This window comes from Mirounga leonina, unplaced genomic scaffold (genome assembly GCF_011800145.1).
Source record: "Mirounga leonina isolate KUSES-001 unplaced genomic scaffold, KU_Mleo_1.0 Mir_201, whole genome shotgun sequence".
Taxonomy (NCBI): domain Eukaryota; kingdom Metazoa; phylum Chordata; class Mammalia; order Carnivora; family Phocidae; genus Mirounga; species Mirounga leonina.
Window position 1 is genome coordinate 23,155,073 of NW_023270504.1, and position 25,611 is coordinate 23,180,683.

Here is a 25,611-nt window from a genome sequence, read left to right on the forward strand (position 1 = left end):
AGTGTTGCTTAAATTGTAGCTTCCCTTGCCAACTATTCAGGCAAGAGATGTGAGGAAAGCCATAAAAGGAGCAGTGGGGAAGTGGACCGAGGGAGTAAGAGAGAGAAGGGGTTGAAAAGCCGATTAGCTGCTTCACAGTAAAACCCGGAGAAAGTGAGCACTAACGGGAATGTGGATTTTATCCCTCCAGGAATTCTATTCAGCCCAACCGGAAATAACCTTGACTGTAATTAGGCCCCTGAGAGCAATGACCCTTTCAGAGAACGTTCAGAAACCTCTACTTTGTTTAGACACCCTGTGTGGGTGGAACTTCCTGTTTGCACCAGGAGCAGTATAAAGCCTAGTTGCTCTGAGGAATGTTTGGGACCAGACCATTTGCAGGGAGCAGGGTACAATACAGTCTGGTCTCCTCAGGGCCCTTTTCCCTGCAGCATGGGGAAGAACAAACTCGTTCATCCAAATCTTTTTCTCCTCCTTCTGGTCTTCCTGCCTGCAGATGCCTCAGTCTCTGGAAAACCGTGAGTTTCACAGAGAACATGAAGAATCCTTTCCTTAAAAGAGATTCCTTTGATTCTCATTTAGAAGATTCATTTGTCTTTCCCATAAAACTGTCACCTTCTTATCTCTAAGGTCTCTTCCAATGATGAAATTTCATAAATCTGGTTTATTCATTCTTTACTTATTCTTAACTATTTTTCTCCAACTCTGAATCCCTGACTTTCTAAATTTTCTAGAGATATACAAAGACTTTCAAAGGGGCATTGGCAATTGATACTTTTAAAGGAAACAATTTTCAGATCCTCACATTCAGATTGATTTTCTCGAGACCATGCTATTTATCCTTTCTTACTTCTCCTTTCTTAATTGCCCATCTTCCACTTTATAAAAGAAAGACAAACCTCTCCCTCAATCAGATGTTACCATGAAGCATTGTCCTGGAGTATAAAAATCTGTAGGGTGGAATAATTTGAAATACTAATAAGGAACAATTTGAAATACTGATGCTGATGTTGAGAAAGCAAAGGATTCTAACAATGAGGGAGAAAATTCTTTTGCAGATTACGTGGTGATGATTTGTTTCAACAAAGTTGAAGGGGGATCTAAAGGAAATACCCACTGATAGATGATTAGAAGTAATTCTTGATAATAGGTACTGGGTGATTTTTGGTACCTAATGCAGAAGGAGTTCCAAGAACTGGTAACAATGATATAATTGTTTTATCTGTATTTTATTTACTTTATGTAAACAATTTTTCATGGCACTCATGTCCCTACAACTAAAAATAGCAACAGAACTAATGTTAAGCCTCCTTCAATTCTTGCAATTAAAGAATATCCATCCATGGATACATAAAAACCACTCATTTTTCTTATTAAAGATGTGTTTCAAAAATATTTTTATTTTATATCTAATATGTGTGAATATTATAATACATTTATTTTGTTTTGATAAGTTATATACTAGTAAGACTTGAAAATAATTCAATCCAGAAGAAAATGTTTAACAGCTTTATGGTCACATAAAGAATTAATGTTAAATTAAGCACCCATATATAATATTACATATATATGAGTATATGTCTATATATATATACACATATATAGTTAATAAAGAAGCAAGAGTTATCCATAAAAATATTTTGAAGCATAAAAAATCATAGGATAAACTTCTATGTTGTAAGCGGTATGGTAATTCAAGTTTAAGGAGGAAAAAAAGGAAAGATGTTAAATTTCTGATCATACAAAAAGAACCTTTTGATGTATTTTTTAAGTTGGTCATACTGGGTATCTTATCACTATGATATTTAAGAATCCATTGAAAACTTATAGAAGACTAAGTTTTAACTTAAAATGTCATCAAAAATAATATCTTTTGCTATTATTTGTGATAAAAATATAGATGTTCACTTGAAAATATGTAAGGAATGCATAGTGTCTAAAAATTATTTTAGGAATTCTGTGAGCAAAAATGTTTGAAAACTACATAGTCAATAAAATTATATATGAGGATATTGGCAAAGTTTCTGTTCTGCTCATTGAGTTACCAAGACCCATAATTCCATCACTAGAAGGCCATTTTTGGGTGGAACCATTGTCTAGCCATGAGTTGAAAGGCAAATATTTAAAATGCAAACAGTCAGGGTTAGGTAACATGGAGATTTCATTAGTCACTTACCACAACTGAGACTTTAAACTAATGACTCACTTTCTTTGAGCCTCAGATTCCATATCTGTAAAGTAGAAGCAAGTATTTGCCATACCATTTTCACAGGGTTGTTGAATATATATAACCAATGAAAATACTGTTTATCGATTGATTTTTATAGTGCCTCTCTTGAGATTTGCTTGCTTTTTACAGCAATCCTAGTGTAAAATAGATTTACAACATGAATAAACATCATTAGCATATATTTTATTTGAATTCAGATGCTCACATATTGTGTTCCTTAAAGTGAGGTATCCTAGCAAGTTTTAAACTATTTAAAGCTCACTTCCAGCAAAATGTTCATTGCCATGGCACTGATGGTGGAACAGGGAATAATTCTCATGCATGCCATTCAACAGCACAGATCAATGTCATGTTCATCAATATATCCTCTCTTGGTATCAAACTAACAATCATTGTGATGGAAAATAGTGCTGGTGATAACAATACCTCTCCTTTTACACTCTCCTCTAACTGGACTTCCCCCATTCCCAGGCAGTACATGGTCCTGGTCCCCTCCCTGCTCCACTCTGAAACCCCTGAGAAGGGCTGCCTCCTTCTGAGCTACCTGAATGAGACAGTGACTGTAAGTGCTTCCTTGGAGTTTCTCAGGGAGAACAGGAGCCTCTTCACTGACCTGGTGGTGGAGAAGGACTTATTCCACTGTGTCTCCTTCACTGTAAGTATGCCTATTTGACTTCATATACTTGAGTCTACCGGTTAGGATCATAGGCATCTAGAATTCAGTCAAGATAAAGATTTGAGAGCCTGGCAAAGACTTCAGAAAGAAATCTAAATATAGCAACTGTGCATAGAATGTAAGAAGCAATGCATGAATTTCCAACCATGGGAGACAAATACTTATAGGCATATTAAAAATCAACTTAATGATCAAAGAAAATTTCTATTAGCCAGGAGGGGAAAAGTAGTATCCACTAGACAAAAGGAAAATGTGACTTCTTAAAATTAAAATGGAAAAAATGTTAATAAGGCAAACGAGACCAACACATGACATAAGCCTCGAGTGGTGGTCTGACAGGAGCACATCAGCCCATATTAAAAGGGAAAATTGTAGAAATTACTATAAGCAAATATCCACTATCTCTTCAGAGTTGCCCATATATAAAATGCTTACAGCCTACAGCCAATAAGATATGGTAACTTCATTTCCCATAGCCTTAAATATGCTTCTACCATGCCCCTTTAGCACAGAACATCAACTTGGTAAAGTTCATTATATAATTGAATCAAGACTGTATTGGCTGATCTATAAGGAGATGTGAGTCTCACTTATGACCTCTTTTACTGATGTATTTTCCTCCATCTTCTGTTCTGTCTCCCCATTTATAAAATGATGGAAGTAATTCCTGTCCATGCCAACTTCCCCTGATGAAAATGAGGGGGTGCAGTGAAGTAAAGGTGCCAGGTCTCCAGGGAAGAGAGGAACAGAGAGTGTAGGAGGAAACTTGGAAGACTGAATGGGTTCTCGGGGTCTGTCCTATATTTCAGGTCCCAAGATCTCCGTCCAATGAGGAGATCATGTTCCTCACTATCCAAGTGAAAGGACCAACCCAGGAATTCAAGAAGCGGACCACAGTGGTGGTTAAAAACCAAGAGAGTCTGGTCTTTGTCCAGACAGACAAACCCATCTACAAACCGGAGCAGACAGGTACGAAGAGGCTCTACAGTCAGAACAACTCCTTCCTCCCCTACATTTTCCCTGGTCAAAGGCTCTATAGTCCTGGTTCTTTAACAGTTTTTTTGGCCGGCTGCTAAGCCTGATTTAAGGTTTCTGGGACTCATGGAAAATATTTCTGTTTCAGTGAAGTTTCGTGTTGTCTCATTGGATGAAAATTTTCACCCCCTGAATGAGTTGGTGAGTCTCCAAATACTATCTAGAATCATTATTATCTGTGTAAACAATCTGGGAGCCTGGTTTTGGTGCTGGGGGAGGACTAGGGCGAGGAACAATCTGGTATCACTAGCAGTGATTTCTGGCATTACAATAGTGCAAGATCCTCATTTAAACCAGAATCCCAGGTCAAAGAAGTAGCTAATTCTTTCCATCTTGGTACTGGTACTTAGTCAGTTGTCACACAATTAAACTTACTCTTTATAAAGTTCTCCATTAGGCAAATTAGAAAGATATGTTAAATAATAGCTATGCCTACACCATGAAATAATTTAAATTCAAATAACTTCTCAAAGATTTAGAATTTTTCTAAACACACCTACCAGAACCTCTTCTATCAAGGAAGAGTGTAATCAGTGTTTGTTCTTTGAGACTAACACCTGATATTTATAAGAAATAACTCTTTCAACTTTAATGCAGACATCAAACCAGAAAGTCTTAATTTTTCTCTCCCAAATCTACTGCTCCACCACATCTTCTTATCTCACAGGCAATTCTTTTCTTCTAACTCCTAAAACAAAAGCTTATTGTGGGGCACCTGGGTAGCTCAGTTGGTTAAGCAACCGACTCTTTATTTTGGCTCAGGTCATCATCTCAGGGTCCTGGGATCGAGCCCAGTTTCGGGCTCTGTGCTCAGCGGGAGTTGGCTTGAGGATTCTCCATCTCCCTCTGCCCCTCCTTCCACTCCCACTCTCTCCCTCTAAAATAAATAAATAAATCTTAAAAAAAAAAAAAAGATTATCGCATAATCCCTGTTTTCTCTTTTTCTCTCATATCTACATCCACTTTATCAGAAAATCATGTTAGCTTGAAATATATCAAGACTATTTCTATTTTCTCACAACCTGAATTGCCACAATCTCATCCTGGCCAATATCACCTCTAAACAAGGCTGTTGCAATAACCCTGAAGCTAATCTTCTATTTTCTACTTCCATTCCTCTATCTAAAATAAACACCTCATCCGTCACTCTAGCAGTCTTACCCTGCTTCATTTTTTCTTCTCAGCATTTCACTACCTAATATAAATCAGGTGTATACATATATATATACACACACATATATATATGTTTATCATATACATTTTATCTTTGAGATCTATATCATTGATATAGATCTCAAATAAATACTGAACATCAAGTAAATATCAATATCAAATTATAAATATAAAATATTAAGTATATATAAAATATGTATCTCCTAAATATATGTGTGTGTATGTGTTTCTTATATATCCATCCCTATTAGAATGCAAGCTCCATGAGAGTAGATATATTGTTCTTTTGTGCTTTGCTGTGCTCCCAGCATCTAGAATGATGCACAGCACATGGTAAGCACTTAATAAATATTAGTTTTTTAAAAATGACTAACCAGGGGCGCCTGGGTGTCTCAGTCATTAAGCGACTGCCTTCAGCTCAGGTCATGATCCCAGGGTCCTGGGATCGAGCCCCGCATCGGGCTCCCTGCTCAGCGGGAAGCCTGCTTCTCCCTCTCCCACTCCCCCTGCTTGTGTTCCCTCTCTCGCTGTGTCTCTCTCTGTCAAATAAATAAATAAAATCTTTAAAAAAAATAAAAATAAAAATGACTAACCATTGATAGTGGAGGAGCTATTCTTCCTCTTTATTCTTAGTACTAAGAATTCTGTGACCATTTCAATATTTGGGTCTGAGTATGGTTCTTATAGTTCTGTTAGTGTTTATTTCTTAATCTATAAAATTTCCTAACAAAGGAGTGTTCCTCACTAGGATGCCCATAAGTATTTAAGTAATGTTAGTAAATCTCATTCTTAATGAATGGCTGTGCACATGGATATTTGTTGCTGATGGCCTAATAAGTTCTTAATATTATTTATTAATTGCTTAAAATAGATTAATTAAAAGTTTTGTAAAATTTAACTTGGATTTTTTTTTTTTCTGTTTTACTACAGATAGAGTTACTCTACGTAAAGCTGTCTTGCTTATAAATCAGAATTGAGACTATTTGAGAATAATTCTACATTCCTTTATTTCTCTTTTGTCTTTCAGATTCCACTAGTATACATTCAGGTAAGCAACATGAAACATTCCATAAACTGAATTAAATAAATTTAGAGAAAATGTTCATATTTGAGAGGTTCTTACCATATACCAGGAACTTGTCACTGAGGGAGAAACCTTTGAGCTCATATCGCACTAGATGGTTCTAACTCATCTGTCCTCCCCACCCCTCACCACCACCCCATTGGTTTATTTGTGGCTAACATAGGAGTTTCCATAGATTTCTTTTATTGTCTCTAATGTTCTAAGCTCTTTTATAAGTTACAATTACTGTATCCATAGGACCCGAAAGGAAATCGCATCACACAATGGCAGAAACTCAAATTAGAGAATGGTCTCAAGCAATTGAGCTTTCCCCTCTCGTCCGAGCCCTTTCAGGGCTCCTATAAGGTGGTGGTGCAGAAGGAATCAGGTGGAATGACAGAGCATGCCTTCACCGTGGAGGAATTTGGTATGGATTATGAGAAGTCATGGAGCATTTTTCTTCATATCTAAACTTCTAGGGCCTAGAATTTGAGCTTATTTAAAGTCCTTCTATTTCCTATGTGTGAGGTTGAGCTTTGAGTAGAATCAATTATATCTAATTCCAATGAGACTATCAGTGATTTGTGAATAGAACTTCATATAGCTTGGTTAATTTTGTAATAATTTTTAATCTCAAAAAATATGTAAAACATTCTTGTTTTAGACAAGTCTTCCATAATTCATTAAGGTTACAGTGATCTGTCACAGTCCTTCAATCAGAATATCCATTTGAGGGGTGCCTGGGTGGCTCAGTCAGTTAAGCATCTGCCTTGGGCTCAGGTCATGATCCCAGGGGTCCCTGCCCAGCGAGGAGTCTGCTTATCCTTCTCCCTCTCCCTCTGTCCCTCCCCCTGTTCATGCTCTCTCTCTCTTTCAAATAATTAAATAAAATCTTAAAAAAAAAAAAGTATCCATTGGTAGTAAGGTGGTTGTATTGGAGAGTATAGCTACATATTCAGAGCCCTAAAATATTACTAGGGAATTGTTACTGAAAATACTAATTCCCCAAAAGTTGAAAAACAATCACTGACTTCCTTTATCTCCAATGAACAGTGCTTCCCAAGTTTGAAGTGCAAATAACAATGCCAAAGATAATCACTATCCTGGAAGAAGACGTGAATGTGTCAGTATGTGGCCTGTGAGTTTATATATTTTTTAATTTTTTGAGAGAATTATTTAAAGGAGACTCATCATTTGGGATATTTTGACTTATTTCTTCAGGAGCAGTGAGAGCACAAATACCTTAAATGCACGGGATCATCCCATCTCTGGAACCTTCCTCACCTGTTGCTTTTCTATTTTTCCTTCTTATTTTCTTTCATGGTCTTACCAGTATTATTATAACTATCATGGGGCAAGCAACTGTTCCTAGAGAAGCTATCTACTAGGATTGATTCTGAAAGTGACAAAGCCACACACACACACACACACACACATACACACACACACAAGGAATAGTGTTGAAGGGTATACTGACTTTCCCTTCCCCAGGTTGTAGAGGAAATTCTATCATCAACAGATCATTTACCTGACCTTGCATGCCTAGTGGAAAAACAGCTTAAATTCAGAATTTGTAGAGATAGGCATATTACCAAAATCTCAGCTGAGTCATTGGTCTACCTAAGGCATGTCACATACCTCTCGGCACTACCATTGTTACTGATGAGACTGGACATGATCTCTCAGTTTGGTCCTTCTCAACCTTGAAAATTCATGTTTCTAAAATCCTATGCTCCCATCTCCAGTAGTCCAGGGGTAGCACTAGCAGAAAGAGCACAGAGGGAAGAAACCAGCCCTGCCTAAAGACCACACATGTAATGCACCATGATTCAGCTGGGTCCCTGAACTGTCTCAGAATAATCACCCCCAAGTTCCTGATCCCACATAACTGGTGAGCCAATACTCTTACAAATAAAGATACAGAGGATATTTCAGGTAGGGAAGGAAACAAATGCCCTTGAAAACACATCAACCATCAATGACATATAAGTATATATGGCACAACCCCATTTTTGTAAAAAGTAGACAAGTTAAATTCCATATAAATAGAGAGAGCTACACATCAGAAGAAGGTAATGGAAGGGAACACCATTGTACTAATGGTTTGTATTCCTAAGTAGAATTGAGAGCATTTTATCTCTCTAATTTTCATTTTGTTGGTACTTTTTTTTTTCTTTTAAGAACAGGTGTAGCTTTGGTAATAAGAAATATATCTTTTTAAAGATGAAATTAAAAATAAAAAATAAAGGGAAAAAAAGATATGATCAAAGAAGACTGTGGCACTGGAGATTTTTTAAAAAGGGTCATAACTTAGTTTACTTGCTCTCAAAACTGTGAGAGCCCAGCAGAGATTAGAGAGAAGAACAGAGGGTAAACATACTATCACTAAGGGGGGAATAGAAATAGGTAGAAAATGGGGATGTTCGATGTCTGCTTGATTCATTTGGCAATGTTCTTATGACAGATACACATATGGGAAGCCCGTCCCAGGACATATGATGATGACAGTGTGCAGAAAGTACAGTAACCCTTCTAGCTGCTATAGTGGGGAGTCACAGGCCGTCTGTGAGAAATTCAGTCACCAGGTAGGTGGAAAACCGTTCCTTCTAGGGACTAACAATGGAGACATTGTTGATAAGCAGTGAATTACAACATGGTGCTAACTCAGGAAGAGAGCAATCTATAGGAGAATTCCGTGTTAGCTACACTGATTTTTAAATATCAGCGATTTAACACAATGGGAATTATTTATTTCTTGTAATTGTCCACTGTGGGTGTTCTTGGTTCACCAATCTCCCAGAATAATGAAAGTTGAGCAATCTCCAATACTTGGCATCCAAAGCTGCCTTGGGCATCTACCTGTATGAAGGAAGAAGAAAAGGCATTATACCTGTTACAATTTGGATGGAAAGGGTATAGGTTTTGCCTTCTTTCCATGAGCAAGAACTTGTCACATGGCCCCTCCTAGGTGTCAGGGAGGTAGGAGACATGGTCTCCAGATGGGCAGCCCCTTCCCAGCAACACCTATATACTATGGAAGGGGAGCTCGACTTCGGTGAAAAGTTAGCTCCCTGCTACAGTAGGATTACTCACAAATTTTTAAGGCATTTCTATCTCATTAACTCTAGGGACTATCAGATACTAAGAAATATATCTATTATAAACCAGATACTATTATGAAATGCAATTATAATTAATCCATAGAGAATATTTATTGTGTTCTTACCATAGAAAACCCCTAGTTTATAATGTCCCAAAAAAAAATCTCACTGGATTAATTGACCACTGATCTGTCCAGTATTATGTTTTTGTATTTTATTTTATCCCCTACTAGCTAAACAGCCAGGGCTGCTTCCCTCAGCAAATAAAAACCAAGATCTTCCAGATGAAGAGACAAGGGTATGAAATGAAACTTGAAGTGGAGGCCAAGATCCAAGAAGAAGGAACAGGTTTGCATACAACTTGGGTATGGGAGAAAAAACAATGAACATAGATTTATTTCCTTTGCCAAACTATGAACTGAAAGGGAAGTAGTAGTGTAAGAAGTTCAGGGAGATCATCCTTTCAAAAAAACTTATTTTTTTCTTTTTCTTTTTTCCAGAGATAGAATTAACTGGAAAAGGATCCATTGAAATAACAAGAACCATAACCAAACTCTCATTCGTGAAAGTGGACCCACACTTTAGACAAGGGATCCCCTTCTTTGGGCAGGTGAAGTATTTTCTAAGTCACAAATCAAATTTGGTACTATCACTTAATAAGTACATCATATTCTGCTAAAACCAGATCTGGTTTATTATCTATTGACTAATGTAACCAAAAGTATAAAACCACATAAAAATAAATCTGTCCCTCTATAAATTGATATATGAAATCTACAAAATTACTCGAAAGCACCATCATAATTAGAAGTGGTTTTTTTTTTTTTCACCTTTGGCACAATCTTTTGTGTGTGATATCACTCAATCTTTTCTTGGTTTACCAGTAGTATCGGATTTTTATATTTCTCACAAAAATCTCAAAATCTATGGTGGCCACTTACATTATCCTGCTAACACTAACTTTATATGGAAATGAGTGGGTAGATGGCTTTCATTTTTATTTTGAAGTATAAAAGATTCCACTGTACCTGGTGTTTCTTTCATGGATATTATATTTACATTATTTTCTCTGTAATAGCAAGAATATATTTTTAAAAAAACAGTGCACATAAAGGCAAAATACTGTTATTTAAGGCTTCCAGATTTTAAAAATATAAATTTTCTCATGTATCTACAAAATACCTTGTATTGTTATTTTTTGTTTTATAAGCAGACGTACAGATGGATCTTTCTGACTCCAGAGGTCTAAATGGCAGTTTTATGTCCACAAATGTATAATTATTGTGTATCATATTCTTAATGGAAATGTTATAAGGTTTTAGGTGTGGAGACTATAAGACAGAGAGGGACTAGACCCCACTAAGGTGGGGTGGAGTATGTTTTAGAATATTTTGATTATGTTATGACAGCAAAAGATTTGAGAAACTTTAGTCACTTCCTAAAATGAATAGTCCATTTATTTTTAACTTCTCAGAGATATATTGTACTTTTTTGATATTTCATTCCTGCTAAGTAACTACCCCATTAGTCATAAGACTCTTTCATCAAAAGAGAATCAGAATTTTGTACCTATCCTTGTCTTTGTATGTGCAGCCAATAGTTCATTGGCAAACTCAGATTTTATTAATCAATTACAAATATGGATCCAAGTCTTCCAATTGTGCTTCCTTCTCCCAAATTGTGCTTCCTTCCTTGGTAGAAGGAAGAATCATCATCTTTGCGATCTGAATCAGACTACTCATCTACTACTGAGTTCAATATTAGCAGTAATTTGACTTTAGGCCCTTATGAAATACTGTATGATTCTCCTCAACTTTGCATTTTTCACATGGGAAGTGCCTCATAATATCTGCCTACCTTTCAAAAGTTTGAAAGTCTAGATTGAGAAGCAGATGCATAAAAAACAACTAGAAAAGTACACAGGGTAATGCATTAGCAATTGTTAACTTGTGCACTTATTATACTTTAGAACACTAACCCATAGAAAGTTAAGGGTTGGTCACAAAATAAGTGTTTGGGGCTCAATTAAATTTGGCTAAAGAGTTAAAAATTTTCATTACTATCTAACACTTGTGCTCTGTGACTCTCCAAGAGTTCTATATAGTACATGGCATTTCCAAAATATCCACAGAATACTTTTTTTCAGGTTATCCCTATCATCAGCTCCATGATTCTCTACATTTTCAGACTGTTTTATTTTGTTTTATTTGGGGGGGAAGGGGCAGAGCAAGAGGGAGAGAGAGAATCCTAAGTAGGCCCCTCACCCAGTACAGAGCCCGATGCAGAGCTCAATCCCCCAACCCTGAGATCAACCTGAGCTGAAATCAAGAATCAGATGCTTAACCGACTGAGCCACCGAGGCACTCCCACAATGCTTTATTTTTCATCTTAGGGCTGATTACTCCTAAATAAATATATAATATCTGTGCATTTATTTAACATCTATCTCTTTTCTATGATGGCAGGAACTTTGTTTTGTTCACCGCTGTAGCCTCAATGCCTGGAACCATGTCCAACATATAGGACATAATAAATATTTGTGATAAAATGAATGTTTGGTGACTGCTGGGTATTAACCATATAACTGATCCACAGATTTTAATCTTCAGGTTCAGCTAGTGGATGGGAAAGGTGTCCCCATGCCAAATGAACTCGTCTTCATCACAGCAAATGAAGCTAACTATAACTCCAATGCTACCACTGATGAGCATGGCCTGGTTCAGTTCTCTATCAACACCACCAACACTATGGGTACCTCTCTCACTGTCAGGGTAAGTTTGAAAAGAAGTACCAGTGACATGAAGGAGCCTTGGAAATAAGGTTGCAACCTAAAAGTGATGAAATTTCCAAGTTATATTTAGTCCTATGGAAATGGAAAATAAATAAATAAATAAATAAATAAATAAATAAATAAATAAATAAATAATAAACGTAACACCCTTCAGTTTGCAGGGTGGTGGGAGTAAATGTGATATTTAATTTCTTTTTTAACAGTTGATATGTTATTTTGAAATAAAAATAAATAAAAATTTACTTATAAAAAAATGATAATATATATTAAAGCACTTAGTAAGCTCCCTTTACCTTGAATATTATTATTGTAAAAGTCCAGTTTAACATCACTAGCATTTACTTTCAAGTATATATACTCTATAAATTATTGTTCTTACTTTATTTTTGTCCTGCTATTCTAATTTTCTCCAAGTTTTTGTTATACCCATATAACTTGCTTTGTATAGCATAGAGTTCTCTATTCATTAATGAAGATGTAGATATACAGTAAGAGATATAGGGATACACAATAGATATTACATAATAATGATGATAAATAAACAGGATAAATAATATGCTTTATTGACTCCACTTTAAATAGATGGCATGAAAGCCCATACCTCCTAATAATTAAAAATCGAGTATTCATTCATTTATTCAATCAAGAAGTGTCTTGAATGTTTTCTATGTGCTAGGCAATGTTCTCATCCTGAAAATAAAAATATTATTTTTAAATACTCCCTCTTTTTGGTAATCATTTACCTATTATCATTAGAAAATATATTAAAATATAAATAAACTGTTCTACTGATACAAGGATTCGTTCACACCACTTGGGAGGTGAGGATGAAGGTAGAGGAAGCCTGAAAAGAACAAGGAAAAACTTGGAGAAAAGTTAAACTGCAACTCAAGTAGGGCCTATGAACTTTATGAGTCCAGAACCACAAAAAGCATTAAAAATAACCAGCTTAGGACAGTCCAGGAGAGATCGACTTCAACTAATTCACCAACTCAACTCATGAACCAAAGCCATTGACAGAAAGAGTTCTCAGACCTCTATGGCTGCAATATCACATTTATTCATAATACATATTTAAAACCCACCATAAATAGGTTTCTGAAATGTAGTTCTTCAGTTTCTGAAGAGTATTTAGTCTCTTCAAGGAGCTTTTATAGCTCCAACATCTCTGTCTGCATAGGCAAAGTGGCCCAAAAAATGTCGAGCAAATTAAACAGAGCAAAAGATGCCTCCATGTATGCTCTTCAGAAATTTAAGTACCAATCCAAGGAGCCTCTGCAGTGTAAAGATCTGCAATACAGATAAACACTATTCTCACTTTTTACTGTGGAGCAAAAGCTTTCTAGGAACTAGTTAAGGTAGGACAGTGAACTAATGCAGTTTTGTGAGAACACTGATTCGCTATGACATCTGATCTAGAAAATAATATCATTTTTTTAAATTCATTAGGTCAAACACAAGGATCCTAGTCCCTGTTATGGCTACCAGTGGCTGTCGGCAGAGCACGAAGAAGCTGATCACACCGCTAATCTTGTATTCTCCCTAAGCAAGAGTTTTGTCCACCTAGAACCTATGCCTCGTGAACTGCCCTGCAGCCAAACTCAGACAGTCCAAGCATATTATATTCTGAGTGGACGGGTCCTGCAGGAGCTGAAGGAGCTCGTGTTCTATTATCTGGTGAGAAGGAAGACCACTTCATTGACTCATCCATAGACAAAAGCCCTCTGTGGGGCAAGGAATTAAGAAATTCTTCAGCCATCACTACTTTGACTTATTATCCATGTTCCTGTTGAAAGTTTGACTTCTCTTAGGGCTAAATATTGCCAGCTGGAGCTCAATAAAACAAGCATAAACATGAAGGGCAGGACATGGGGTATAAGATTTCTGTCAAGCAAATCAAATTCCTTTTCCTTTCCTTTTTTGCAGATAATGGCAAAGGGAGGCATTGTCCGAACTGGGATGCACGTGCTGCCTGTGGAACAGGGAGATAGTGAGTACTTCCACAATTCTACATTTCTGCCCCACTCCGACATATTCAGCCTTACGTTGCAGAAATATCAGAAAAAGTTTCAAATAAATAGCGGTGATTTCCATCAAACTTCAATAAATGAGAAGTTGAGAGGGGAAAGAAAGAATGGGTGTTTATTTGTCCGTTTTGCCCTTTATCAAATATTTCTTTTCTTTTCCTTCAGCATCTTCTGTTCTGATTACTTAAAATGTTGAGGTTGTTGTTTTAGAATCTATGCTTATTCCAAATTTTCAAACCATAAATATTCATGGAGCTTCTTCTCAAAATGGCATTTTAGAATTGTTTCAGGAAATGGAGAGAAGGTAAAATCTTGGAATACTTCCTATATACTAGGTCTTTTGCTGAATCATTTATATCTATCATATTTCCTTTTTGAAGATAGTTCTGACTATGGAAAGTTAGACTGGGTACTTCCACCATTGAAATGGACTCTCGCCATGAACAAATATGGAGCAATATAAACCTCGGAAGCTTTCTGCTCTTCTTACAAGAAAACTATCAGGGAGCTACTCTTTTGATGATAGCATAGCATCACAGAAGCACCATTGTAAACTTACTTATTGAAGCTTGACGAGACTTCTAAAAAAATCTACATAGGTTTCAAAAAACAACTATCAAAGGAGCATAGTAGTCCTCTTAAGAAAAAACATAGAATATTTGGTTGCTAGAAAGTTAAAGAAGATATGAGGATAAATGCAATGTGTTAAATTTTTACTATTACATCACACAACTTCAGGTTCTATTTCCCTTCTCTAGTGTGAAGTCTAGATCAAACACTAGCCAAGTGGATGTCTCCATACCCTCAGATAGCATCAGAACTTTATAGAGATGAGCTAAAACTGAAAATTGGTGTGAAATCATTATATGATCTATAAGTGAAGAGAACCCTTTAATAAAGTTTTTTTCCTAAAGCTAGAGTTCTTAGAGGTATAGAATTCTTAGAGGTAAACATTCATTTATTACATCTACTTTTTCTGATACCTGTTATACCAACTAATAGAAACAGTAATTCACCAGACCAGGCTCCTAAAAATGGCTCTGTGTAACAGAAAAATTTCATTTCAGCCCTGGGGAGTTGTCTAAGCCATAATTGCTTCCTCGTTCTCTCTGTGCTCCAGTGAATGGCCATTTTTCCGTGTCAGTCCCTGTGGAGTCAGACATTGCTCCCATTGCTCGATTGCTAATCTACACCATTTTACCTGATGGGGAAGTGGTTGGGGATTCTGCAAAATACGAGGTTGAAAACTGTCTAGCCAACAAGGTGGGTTTTTTTATCATAAAATTTTCAACATTTAAAACCAAAAGTTGCTATTATCAATTACATTCTACATGTGAACATTGGGGCTAACGGGTTAAATGAATTTTCCAGAGATTGTCAGCAAGGTAATGGCAGAGTCAGACTAAGAAGCCATGTCATTTGATTCCTACTCCAAAATTTTCATGCATTGTCTCTTACTATATGATACAGTTCAGAGTACCTTGCTCCCTTCTATGATGAAGTGCTGGAAAATATGTAAGCAAGTTTTTAAGGCTACGAAAGAGCCAAAAGAAAAATACAAGAGCATCTAGAACCATTTGCAGTTGTTTTCTCAACCATTCTCCCCAATTCAACAGGTAGACTTGAGCTTCAGCCCAACACAAAGTCTCCCAGCCTCACACGCCCACCTGAGAATTTCAGCGTCTCCTCGGTCCCTCTGTGCCCTCCGTGCTGTGGACCAAAGTGTGCTGCTCATGAAGCCCGAAGCAGAGCTGTCCGCAGCCTCGGTGAGTTCCCGGCAGCCTCGGGGGTCAGGAAGGCTACACAAGGGGCTCAGAGCAAGGAGAAATGCCTATCTCAGTAAGATTGGATCTATTAAAATTCTATTTATCTAAGAGTTTATAGTTTTGATCTCCTTCATGGGCACTTTGTTGATAAGAAATATATCAGATTTGAATACATAGATATATGTTTATTTACATAAATTTATATACATACATACACAAATATATATATGTATTTGTGTGTGTTTATATATATATATATATATATATATCTCTCAATAAAATCATACACCATTCAAAGTCCCTGAAATCCTAGAGCTCTATGAAACTAGTAACAGGCGTTTTCAAGCTAGTTGTAATGTTTGAAAAAGTCTAACAAAAGTGGTGCATTGACCTGCACTACAACTGATATGAAATATCAAATTTCTGTTTTTATAAGAATTATATCAAACACTGTATGCCCCAAGACAAACATAATTTCTGAAGGAAGATATACATTGTCTCTGATGAATAAAAATTTGGAAAAATGAATTATATGGTAAATGACATTGATAAATGAAATCCTTTAAAATGTTGGGTGAATAGAAGAAATAGCAGAAGGGTATGGCTGGAATAGAACAATGAGAAACAACACGTGCTAATAGTAATCTGCTTATATTTTCAAATTTTCAATATGAAGCCAATTGAAATAACCTTTTTTTCCCACTATCAAAATTTTACAAAGGGAAATTTATATTTTACTCCCTAAAAAAGAAAGTTTTAAGAAAAGACATTTTACATTTTGATCCTTACAAATGGAATTTAACTGAAAATATTAGAATTCTTCTAAAGGAAGTATTAAGTACATTTCAATGAGAACAAGGGGATACATGGAAAAATAATGATGTTTTATGTTTATATAACATAATTTTATAGTTCTCAGGGTTTTTTCTAAATTATAACAATGCTGGTGGATAGATAAGGCAGAATGTCCTATTAGTTTGTTAATAAAAAAGCAGAAGCTTTCAGGTAGTTAGTAGTAGACCTGGGTTAGAACACTAGCCCAGTCCTCTCCAGCCTTGATAGTATTTTACTAATGAAACACTTTGCTCCCAGTAGCATAAGCCATCCATTCAACACATATTTATTTCACGTCTGCTGTGTTCTAGGTGTGCCCATTGTTTGTTGAAATGCCGGGGTGGGGATCTAGTAGTGAAGGACTCAAAAGACAAAAAGCCATGCTCTCATGGAACTTATGTTTCCACAGATGAGATAGACAATAACACATAATATGCTTTGGAGAAAAAGCAGAGAGGGGAGATGGAGAATAGTAAGAGGGAGCTACCTTCGAGAAAGCACGTAACTTCATTACCCTACTTACTTGGCCAAGCAGTTTTAAACTCCTTTGAACATAATACAATGCACTATCAGCATTTTTCTTCCCCTTCCCCTTCAAATGAATTTGAAAGCATCATTTCCAATATTATATGTACTGTGTGAAGATAAGGAGCATTTTGTTCCCATGAATAATACCTAAGAAAATACTATCCTGTCCTATATAGAGAGTATATACTTATTCATGTGCCAGTTTAGAACATGGGTTCATTAACTTTGTTAAACACTGAGTCAGCTGCTAACCACAAGGAGAGACAAAGCTATCACTTCATTGTATCATCCTGAAATTTTATGGCACATCTAAAATACAGCATACTCAATTTATCTCAATAAAGTTTTATTCCATTCTAACATGGAATCTAGTGTTTGCCTCTGAACTGTGTAACAAATTATTGTGGTGTTTGAGGACTCAGATGAGAATGTTCTGGGTTCTTTTCCCCCCTAAAACTGTTTAAAAAAAAAAACAGCTTCGAAATCATTTCTATAAATTACTGAAGCAACAGTGGTGCTCAAACAAAGACTGATGGTGATTATTCTTTTCTTTTCTCTTTGTGCTTAAGAAGAATAAGCCACAAATAAGTTTGTCCTTTCGTCGTTTGCATTTGTGCAGGTTTATAACCTACTACCAGTGAAGGACCTCACTGGTTTCCCTGCAAGCTTGAATCAACAGGAGGAAGATGATAGAGACTGTGTCAATCGCCATAATGTCTATATCAATGGGGTCATGTATTCCCCTGTATCAAATACAAATGAAAAAGATATGTATAGCTTCCTACAGGTAAGTTCCTTATATTGTAGATGATCCATTCTAAAGATTTACAAAATATTATATATGAAAAAATTATGTATTGTAATGCCTTCATATCATAACTGAAGCTAATGGGACACAGAGAGCTCAAGTGACTTCTCCAAGTCACTAATAGTCACAGATCTGTTACTAGCAACAGAGCCAGCCAACTTTCTGGACTAGTAATCAAGTTTTTTTTTTTTAACTTTTCCTGAAATTCATTGCCTTGTGTTATTTAGAAAAATCACATATATAAAATACTACTCTTAAAAGAGTTTTAGGGGTGCCTAGGTGGCTCTGTCGTTAAGCATCTGCCTTCGGCTCAGGTCGTGATCCCAGGGTCCTGGGATCGAGCCCCGCATCGGGCTCCCTGCCTGCTTCTCCCTCTCCCACTCCCCCTGCTTATGTTCCCTCTCTTTCCGTGACTCTCTCTGTCAAATAAATAAATAAAATCTTAAAAAAAAGAGTTTTAACAACAAAATAAAATTAACCTCCATAAGTATACCAATATCCCTTCTACAGATGTGAACATTAAAAGTTTAGTATTAAGCTAATTGGATTATTTGTGAAATTCAATGAAGTATGTGCCTATATATATTTTATAATACTTATGTACTGATTAGGTGATAATCTCCTTCATAGGATATGGGCTTAAAGGTATTCACCAACGCAAAGATTCATAAAACCAAAGTATGTTCACAGCCTGAACACAATGTAGTGTACTCATCTCGAAGACTATTCGCTTCTCCAGGTAAAAAACTAATAAAAATTAATATATTGAGTCAAATAAAAGAATATTTTTAAAGATAAAATGTGATAACATTAACAAAAATGGCCTCGTGATTCAGACATATTAAGGTTCTCGCTCAAGATCACATAGCAATACAAACCCCAAAATTCTGATTGTGTCAAGCCCCCACATGCTGAAGAGAATACAAGGCAGACTATGAAAAGTTTTCTGAGAGGTACAGTAATGTTGTGTGTCAACTATACTTCCATTTAAAAAAAAGAGAGAGAGGTGCAGATATGCAGAATAAAAGAAAGTATTAATTCTTATTGAGCAATCAAGAAAGTCATTCATAAGGAATCTGCCGCTAGTAAATGGAGATGTGTGAATGTATGAGGTTGAGGAGGAAAGATAATTTCCAGAGGATCAGTATAAACTGAAACAGAAATGTTCACAAGTTGGGACTACATTCTTGCCAGTTAGATAAGGAAGCTCTTTAACTTACCTGAATTATCAGCCAATATTCATGTCGAAGTCACATTCATTTGTCAATGAAATGGGCTACTTTACTGGTGAATCAGATAGTAACCAAACGTTTATTTCTAGTCTGATATTTTCAAATCATGGTGGAATATAGTTTGAGTACAAACTAAAGAATTTGTCAAAGATCAAGGAAAACGTTTGTTCAGTGAAAATTAACTGGTTATATGGAATTTAAATAAATATTATTATATTTTTTTATTATTTATAAATTAAAGTCAACCATCCTTTACAGTAGAATTTATAGTAAGCTTATGTATGTACAAGTATATATATGCACAAATTTTTTCAGAGCTGATTGTTAAATATTTACCAGCACACCATTAACAGAGAAGGTAAATAGGTGAGAGAACCTGACTGACCTTCTAGCACATGTGGAAACAAAGAACTTTTTAATCCTTGATCCCTCACTCCTATAAACTTTCTCAGAGCCACTGTCATCATGTCTGGGTATGATGTTTCTTTGATCCCACAGAGGAACACACCAAATGGAAACTGACTCCTGCCTTCCTCCCAACCCACGTCCTATCACTCTCCTCTTGAGACAAAGCTTAGTAACCACAGAGGACTCCTCTTCTGATTCATAGGCCATCCCAAGTTCTTTCTGCCTCTAGGTCTCTGCTCTCTGCTTGTGATTCTCTTCCCCCAGCTCACTTAGAACTTATTCTGAGACTCCAGGATTCAGCGAAAATATCACCTCCTCAAAGAAGCTTTCCCTTAGCACCCAAGCATCCTCTCCTGGTTCTTGTCTATTCCATCATCCTGTTTCTTTCTTTTGTAGCATGTATCACAATCTCTTTATCTGTATATTTATTATTTCTGTCTCCCCCCTCACCCACCATAGTTGTATCTGAATTGCAAAGAGGCCATGAACTTACAAAGATGGTCCACATTTCCGAGCATCTCACTGAGACTGTGCGGAAGTACTTCCCTGAGACGTGGATCTGGAACTTGGTGGCGGTAGAGTAAGTAACTTTCTTTATATATAAAAGGCAACAGGGGCGCCTGGGTGGCTCAGTTGGTTAAGCGTCTGCCTTCAGCTCAGGTCATGATCCCAGGGTCCCTGGATCGAGCCCCGCATCAGGCTCCCTGCTCTGCAGGGAGTCTGCTTCTCCCTCTGCTGCTCTCGTGCTCTCCCTCACTCTCTTTCCCTCTCAAATAAATAAATAAAATCTTTTTTTAAAAAAAGGCAACAATATAGACTTCTCAAAATTTTCCATTTTTAGGCAATTTTTCAATATCCAAGTATTTCTTTTAGACACATCGCTATTTTCAGGACAGGTTTAACATAAATACTTCTGCTATAAAAGTCTCACTATTCTAATTATATCAGAGCTAAGAAATTTTGTACACATTTGATTCTAAGACTTCCAGAAAATGGGAATAAAGACTAACTATGACCAGGCACGGCATAGACTAACACATATAAGAGCTCCTTCATTGGCCAACAATCTTGAGTTAAACACAGAATCAGTCAGGCCAACTACACACTGTAGTAGTAGAATTAAAACTTAAAAAAAAAAAAAAAAGCCCGCCCTCATTGGAACAGTATTTTAAAGAGTAAAATTTAAGAGCAATCTCAGATTACATACTTAGTTCATAAAGATATTGTCTATAATAGATAATGCTATAATTCTGTGTCTACAGGAGATTCTAATATAGACTAGAATTGAAAACAGAATTGGAAGGAAAGGACTTCTTATATTTTCCCACTTTAAGTCTTGACTATACTCTCCTATATTGATATTTCTACTGAGTGCTTTCAAGTCATGACAATAGAATTATTTATAGGGGTTCCCTCCTAGAAAGGATTTATTTAACTGCTTACTTTCTGTTCTTCACATCTCTATCTTCCCCAGCTCCTCAGGGGTGGCCGAAGTGGGAGTAACAGTCCCTGATACCATCACGGAGTGGAAGGCAGGAGCCCTCTGCCTGTCCAGTGACACTGGACTTGGTCTCTCTCTTCCCGCCTCCCTCCGAGCCTTCCAGCCCTTCTTTGTGGAGCTCACAATGCCCTACTCTGTGATCCGAGGAGAGGCCTTCACACTCAAGGCCACCGTCCTCAACTACCTTCCCAAATGCATCCGGGTAAAGACCTCTCTTACCTAAATTGAACACAAGGTGTAACAGTCAAGTAAATTAAAAATTGCATTTTCAAAATACTGACAAACTCCTGTGTGTAAGATGTGCTCACCCACAGAGGAACACTCTCAGAGATATTCATATATTATAGAAGTTGTGGTTGCTGATATTCCCATATACTTGCAACTTCAAACAAGCTTCTGACCCTTACCCCCACCCCATAAGGTTAGGAAGTTCATGCAGTGTGAAGATTTCTGACACAGTGAACAAAAATCAGTACACATCATTCTCATGTCTTAGATACCCCAAGTTTTCAACTTCTACATTCCATATATTTAACTTTCAAATATCATCATACAGCATTAATTAGATTAAACCTTACTTTAAAAGTTATTTGTGAGCATCTTACCTCCATTGAAACCATAACCATTTATAAATCTTGAATACTCTGCTTGGAGAGCCAAGGGAATGGTCGAGATCCCAGGCCAAAGAAGTAGAGCTCCCACAGGCAACATACCATCGTGAGTTTTCCTCACCTCTTGTCCCACCCCATAAAAGAGCAGATTATCCAAAAATACAAAGATTTCAATGTCAGATCCACTGTAAGGTAGTCAATCGGCATTTAGATCATCTTCAGTATTAGGCAACCTAAAATCTAACTAATCCCCCAATATACTTTATTTCAAACCATTCTCCCTTTGGTCTCCTTCTCCCTCTGATCTGTCTCTTTTTCTCATGTGTGGTTTCAGGTTAGCGTGCAGCTAGATCTGAATCCTGCATTCTTAGTCCAGGAGAAGGAACAAGAGTCTCACTGCATCTGTGGGAATGGCCGACAAACCATGTCCTGGGCAGTAACACCAAAGGCATTAGGTGAGGAACAGTCTCCTAGAGACAATTCTCTACTCAAGGATTGTATATATCAGTAGGATCCTTATATCTAGTGCTACTTCCTTCAGGCAAAGACCACGCCCCACCCCCACCCCCACACCCCCATCCTCCCCCACACCCACCCACCCCTGCCACCGCCATTGTAGGATATTTCTTCCTTTGTCTTTTATTCTAGCATGTCTAGAAGACTATCCCCACTTCCTTTACCTCCATCTATCTCTGCCTTGAATTCTTAGGATCACTAGCCTCTAGTTGATGCCGCTTCCATTCCTGTTCCTGTGTTTTTATAAAACAAAAAGAGGTTACAAAGCATTAAACACTTATAAATCTTGAGGTTTGGAGGCACGGAGAAAGAAGGAGATGGTGCTCATCTGTATTGCTCCTTTCTTAGGAAATGTGAATTTCACCGTGAGTGCAGAGGCACTGGAGTCTCAAGAGCTATGTGGGACTGAGGTGGCGGTGGTCCCTGAATATGGAAAGAAAGACACCATCATTAAGTCCCTGCTGGTTGAAGTAAGTAAGCCTACCCATTTGATAGGTCACAGTGAGCCAATAAAAACAATGGTGAGTTGAAGGTTCCAAGTTTTAGGTGAGAAGGGCTAAATAATACATAATGACAGAATATTTCACAATATTCTCTCCTCTGTCTCTCTCTTTTTCTCCATCTCTCTATCTGTATCTCTATCTTTCTCTGTCTGTCTCTCTTGATATTTACATAATTTTTCCTCACTTTCTCATCTATCAACCTGTCTTCTTCATATTGCTTATACTTATAGATTCGTTTATGTAATACATTTGGAAGTCAGCTCCAATTCTTCTCTTCACCATCAAGAAATTTGTGGTTCCGCTATCAACATACGTGTCCATTTTCACCTCTGCCTTTTCTTTCTTTCCACCTACAGCCTGAAGGACTAGAGAAGGAAGCAACATTCAATTCCCTGCTTTGTCCATCAGGTAAGAGTCATTCATCGTAATTAGAATAGCATTAACTAAAGTTTCTGTAACATTGAATGTTCAAAGAATCTTATATCTTATTCCTACACTTTCCTACAAGGTAAGACCCAAAGAACCATCAAACCATTTGATAAATGAGGCACCTGGTTCTTACAGAAGCCATGTAATTTGATCAGGAAACTGTCCTTAAGCCATGCTTTCCCAAGTTTTTAATCTGTTATAGCATCTATGCAAACACGCAAATGTCTTTCTGACCAGTGTATGATGTGGTTACATAGAAAGTGAGTAGAGGGGTGCCTGGGTGGCTCAGTCGTTAAGCATCTGCCTTCGGCTCGGGTCATGGTCCCAGGGTCCTAGGATCAAGCCCCACATCGGGCTCCCTGCTCGGCGGGAAGCCTGCTTCTCCCTCTCCCACTCCCCCTGCTTGTGTTCCCTCTCATGCTGTCTCTCTCTCTCTCTCTGTCAAATAAATAAATAAAATCTTTAAAAAAAAAAAAGAAAGTGAGTAGAATCAAATGAATATTGCCAAAGGGAATGTTTCCTTGAATGTTTAGTAATACAACATATGGGTAGCTGAATTCAAGCCACCCCAACATTGAATTTTGCACAGCCAATAGCATTTGATAATGAGACCATACGATGTTCTGGAAGAAAGAATTGTCTTCACGTGTACCATTATTGTCGTGTCAATATCTGTTTGATGCCAATCTTGTACCTGATGCTCTGTCAGTCATTTGAGAAGATACTAAAGAAACTCACAGCAGAATATATAAATTTATCTTGGTGGAGAATTTTCTAGTCTAAACAAAAACACAGAAACTTAATACACTAAGAAATTTATCAACACAATGTGTTCTTACCTCAAACAATGTCAAATCAACATCACACATGTGTTTCTTGCCTTTCTCTGTCTACCTCCTAAGTTCTGTTTATAATGCTTATTATACTGCCAAGACTTCAAATATATAAAATGTGTTCTAAAAACATAATTGCCTGGTTGTTTAGCCTTATTTCTGCATTTAAGTGAACTTGCCACCAAATCCTTTTATTATGGCATGTCTTCCATTACTGAGTTCTTCATTTTTATTTATTTCTTATGTATCGAGGGCTAATCATCAAGTAGTTCTATTAAAATTAATTTAATTGCCCATGTAATACAAAAATACATTCTCCTTTACAAAACATAACAAAACTTCCTACTAAAGGCAATCTTTTTCAATACTTTAATGATCATCCATGTATGTTTAGAAATAATATGCACATGATTTATACAAATCGTGTAAGTTTCATTCTATAACTTCTATAAGTAAAATTTTATAACTTTTTACTCAACAACACGTTTTAGAAATCTAACCATGTTAAATTATAGAACTAGGTAATCCTTTTTAGTCCCTTTTAATTCCATACTATTAATATATCACAGTTCTGTTGTTTTTTAGCTATTCTTCAATTTGTTTAACTATTTGCCAGAATGAATGAATGAATGAATGAATGAATGAATGAATGAATGAATACTTATGTACAGATGCAAATATATTTAAGGTAGATGCCAAAATGTGAAATTCCTAATTAAGAGGGAACATCTATATTCTTAAGTTTTAATAGAACTTCAAAAACTTTTCTTTATTACCTATGTTAATAGTCCCATTAGTTTATATTTCCTTGCATGATCACCACCATCTTTAGCCATCAAAGTTTTCAATTTTCCTGAAAAATCTATTGCTGTTGTTTCAATCTAAATTTCTATAATCACAAGTGAGGATGAGCTTTTTTTTACATATTTATGAATGCTTTCATATCCTTTGACTGTTCGGGTTCTAGTGGTTTGTCTTTTTCTGATTCATCTGTATGACACTGACGCTTTATTGAATAAGTTGCAATTATTTTTGCTTGGTAATTTGTGTTTTACCTTTGTTTATGGCATCTGTTTTCTTACAAAATTTTTTTAGGAAACGTAAGAGAGGTTTTTTTTAACACACAAATAATACATACATAATTATATTATATACTTAATTACAAAATTAAATTTAAATAAATACAGAGCTGTGTATATTAACATAATAACATAATTAATGTATACAACTTGATGAGTTTGGAAATAAGTATACACCTGTAAGACTGTCACCACAATCCATACCATAAGCCTACCCATCACCTCCAAAGGTTTCCTCCTACTCTCTTACTATATTTTTTGGGTGATAAGAACACTTATTATGAGCTCTATCTTATTAGCAAGTTTTTAAGTATACAGTATGATATTCTTAATAGTAGGCAGTTCTAGAATGCAAGCTGGTACAACCACTCTGGAAAACAACATGGAGTTTCCTCAAAAAATTAAAAATAGAGCTACCCTATTACCCAGCAATTGCACTACTAGGTATTTACCCAAAAGATACAAAC

At 36.5% G+C, this 25,611-nt stretch overlaps 1 protein-coding gene across 2 annotated transcripts in view; it reads left to right on the forward strand.

The window, feature by feature from the left end:
* The first annotated feature begins 332 nt into the window (after positions 1-332).
* Positions 333-25,611, forward strand: part of LOC118025690 (alpha-2-macroglobulin-like) — a 49,951-nt gene continuing 24,672 nt past the window's right edge. For both annotated transcript variants that reach the window (XM_035028262.1, XM_035028261.1), the window contains exons 1-22: positions 333-518; positions 2,702-2,885; positions 3,716-3,875; positions 4,030-4,082; positions 6,142-6,162; positions 6,436-6,604; positions 7,231-7,315; positions 8,642-8,762; positions 9,512-9,626; positions 9,779-9,888; positions 11,888-12,049; positions 13,519-13,746; positions 13,996-14,059; positions 15,217-15,359; positions 15,713-15,862; positions 17,844-18,011; positions 18,663-18,771; positions 20,132-20,252; positions 21,147-21,375; positions 22,119-22,239; positions 22,649-22,770; positions 23,160-23,211. In XM_035028262.1, the coding sequence (XP_034884153.1) occupies positions 433-518; positions 2,702-2,885; positions 3,716-3,875; positions 4,030-4,082; positions 6,142-6,162; positions 6,436-6,604; positions 7,231-7,315; positions 8,642-8,762; positions 9,512-9,626; positions 9,779-9,888; positions 11,888-12,049; positions 13,519-13,746; positions 13,996-14,059; positions 15,217-15,359; positions 15,713-15,862; positions 17,844-18,011; positions 18,663-18,771; positions 20,132-20,252; positions 21,147-21,375; positions 22,119-22,239; positions 22,649-22,770; positions 23,160-23,211 (2,773 nt within the window). In that variant the 5' untranslated portion in view covers positions 333-432. The remainder of the gene's footprint in view (positions 519-2,701; positions 2,886-3,715; positions 3,876-4,029; positions 4,083-6,141; positions 6,163-6,435; positions 6,605-7,230; positions 7,316-8,641; positions 8,763-9,511; positions 9,627-9,778; positions 9,889-11,887; positions 12,050-13,518; positions 13,747-13,995; positions 14,060-15,216; positions 15,360-15,712; positions 15,863-17,843; positions 18,012-18,662; positions 18,772-20,131; positions 20,253-21,146; positions 21,376-22,118; positions 22,240-22,648; positions 22,771-23,159; positions 23,212-25,611) is intronic.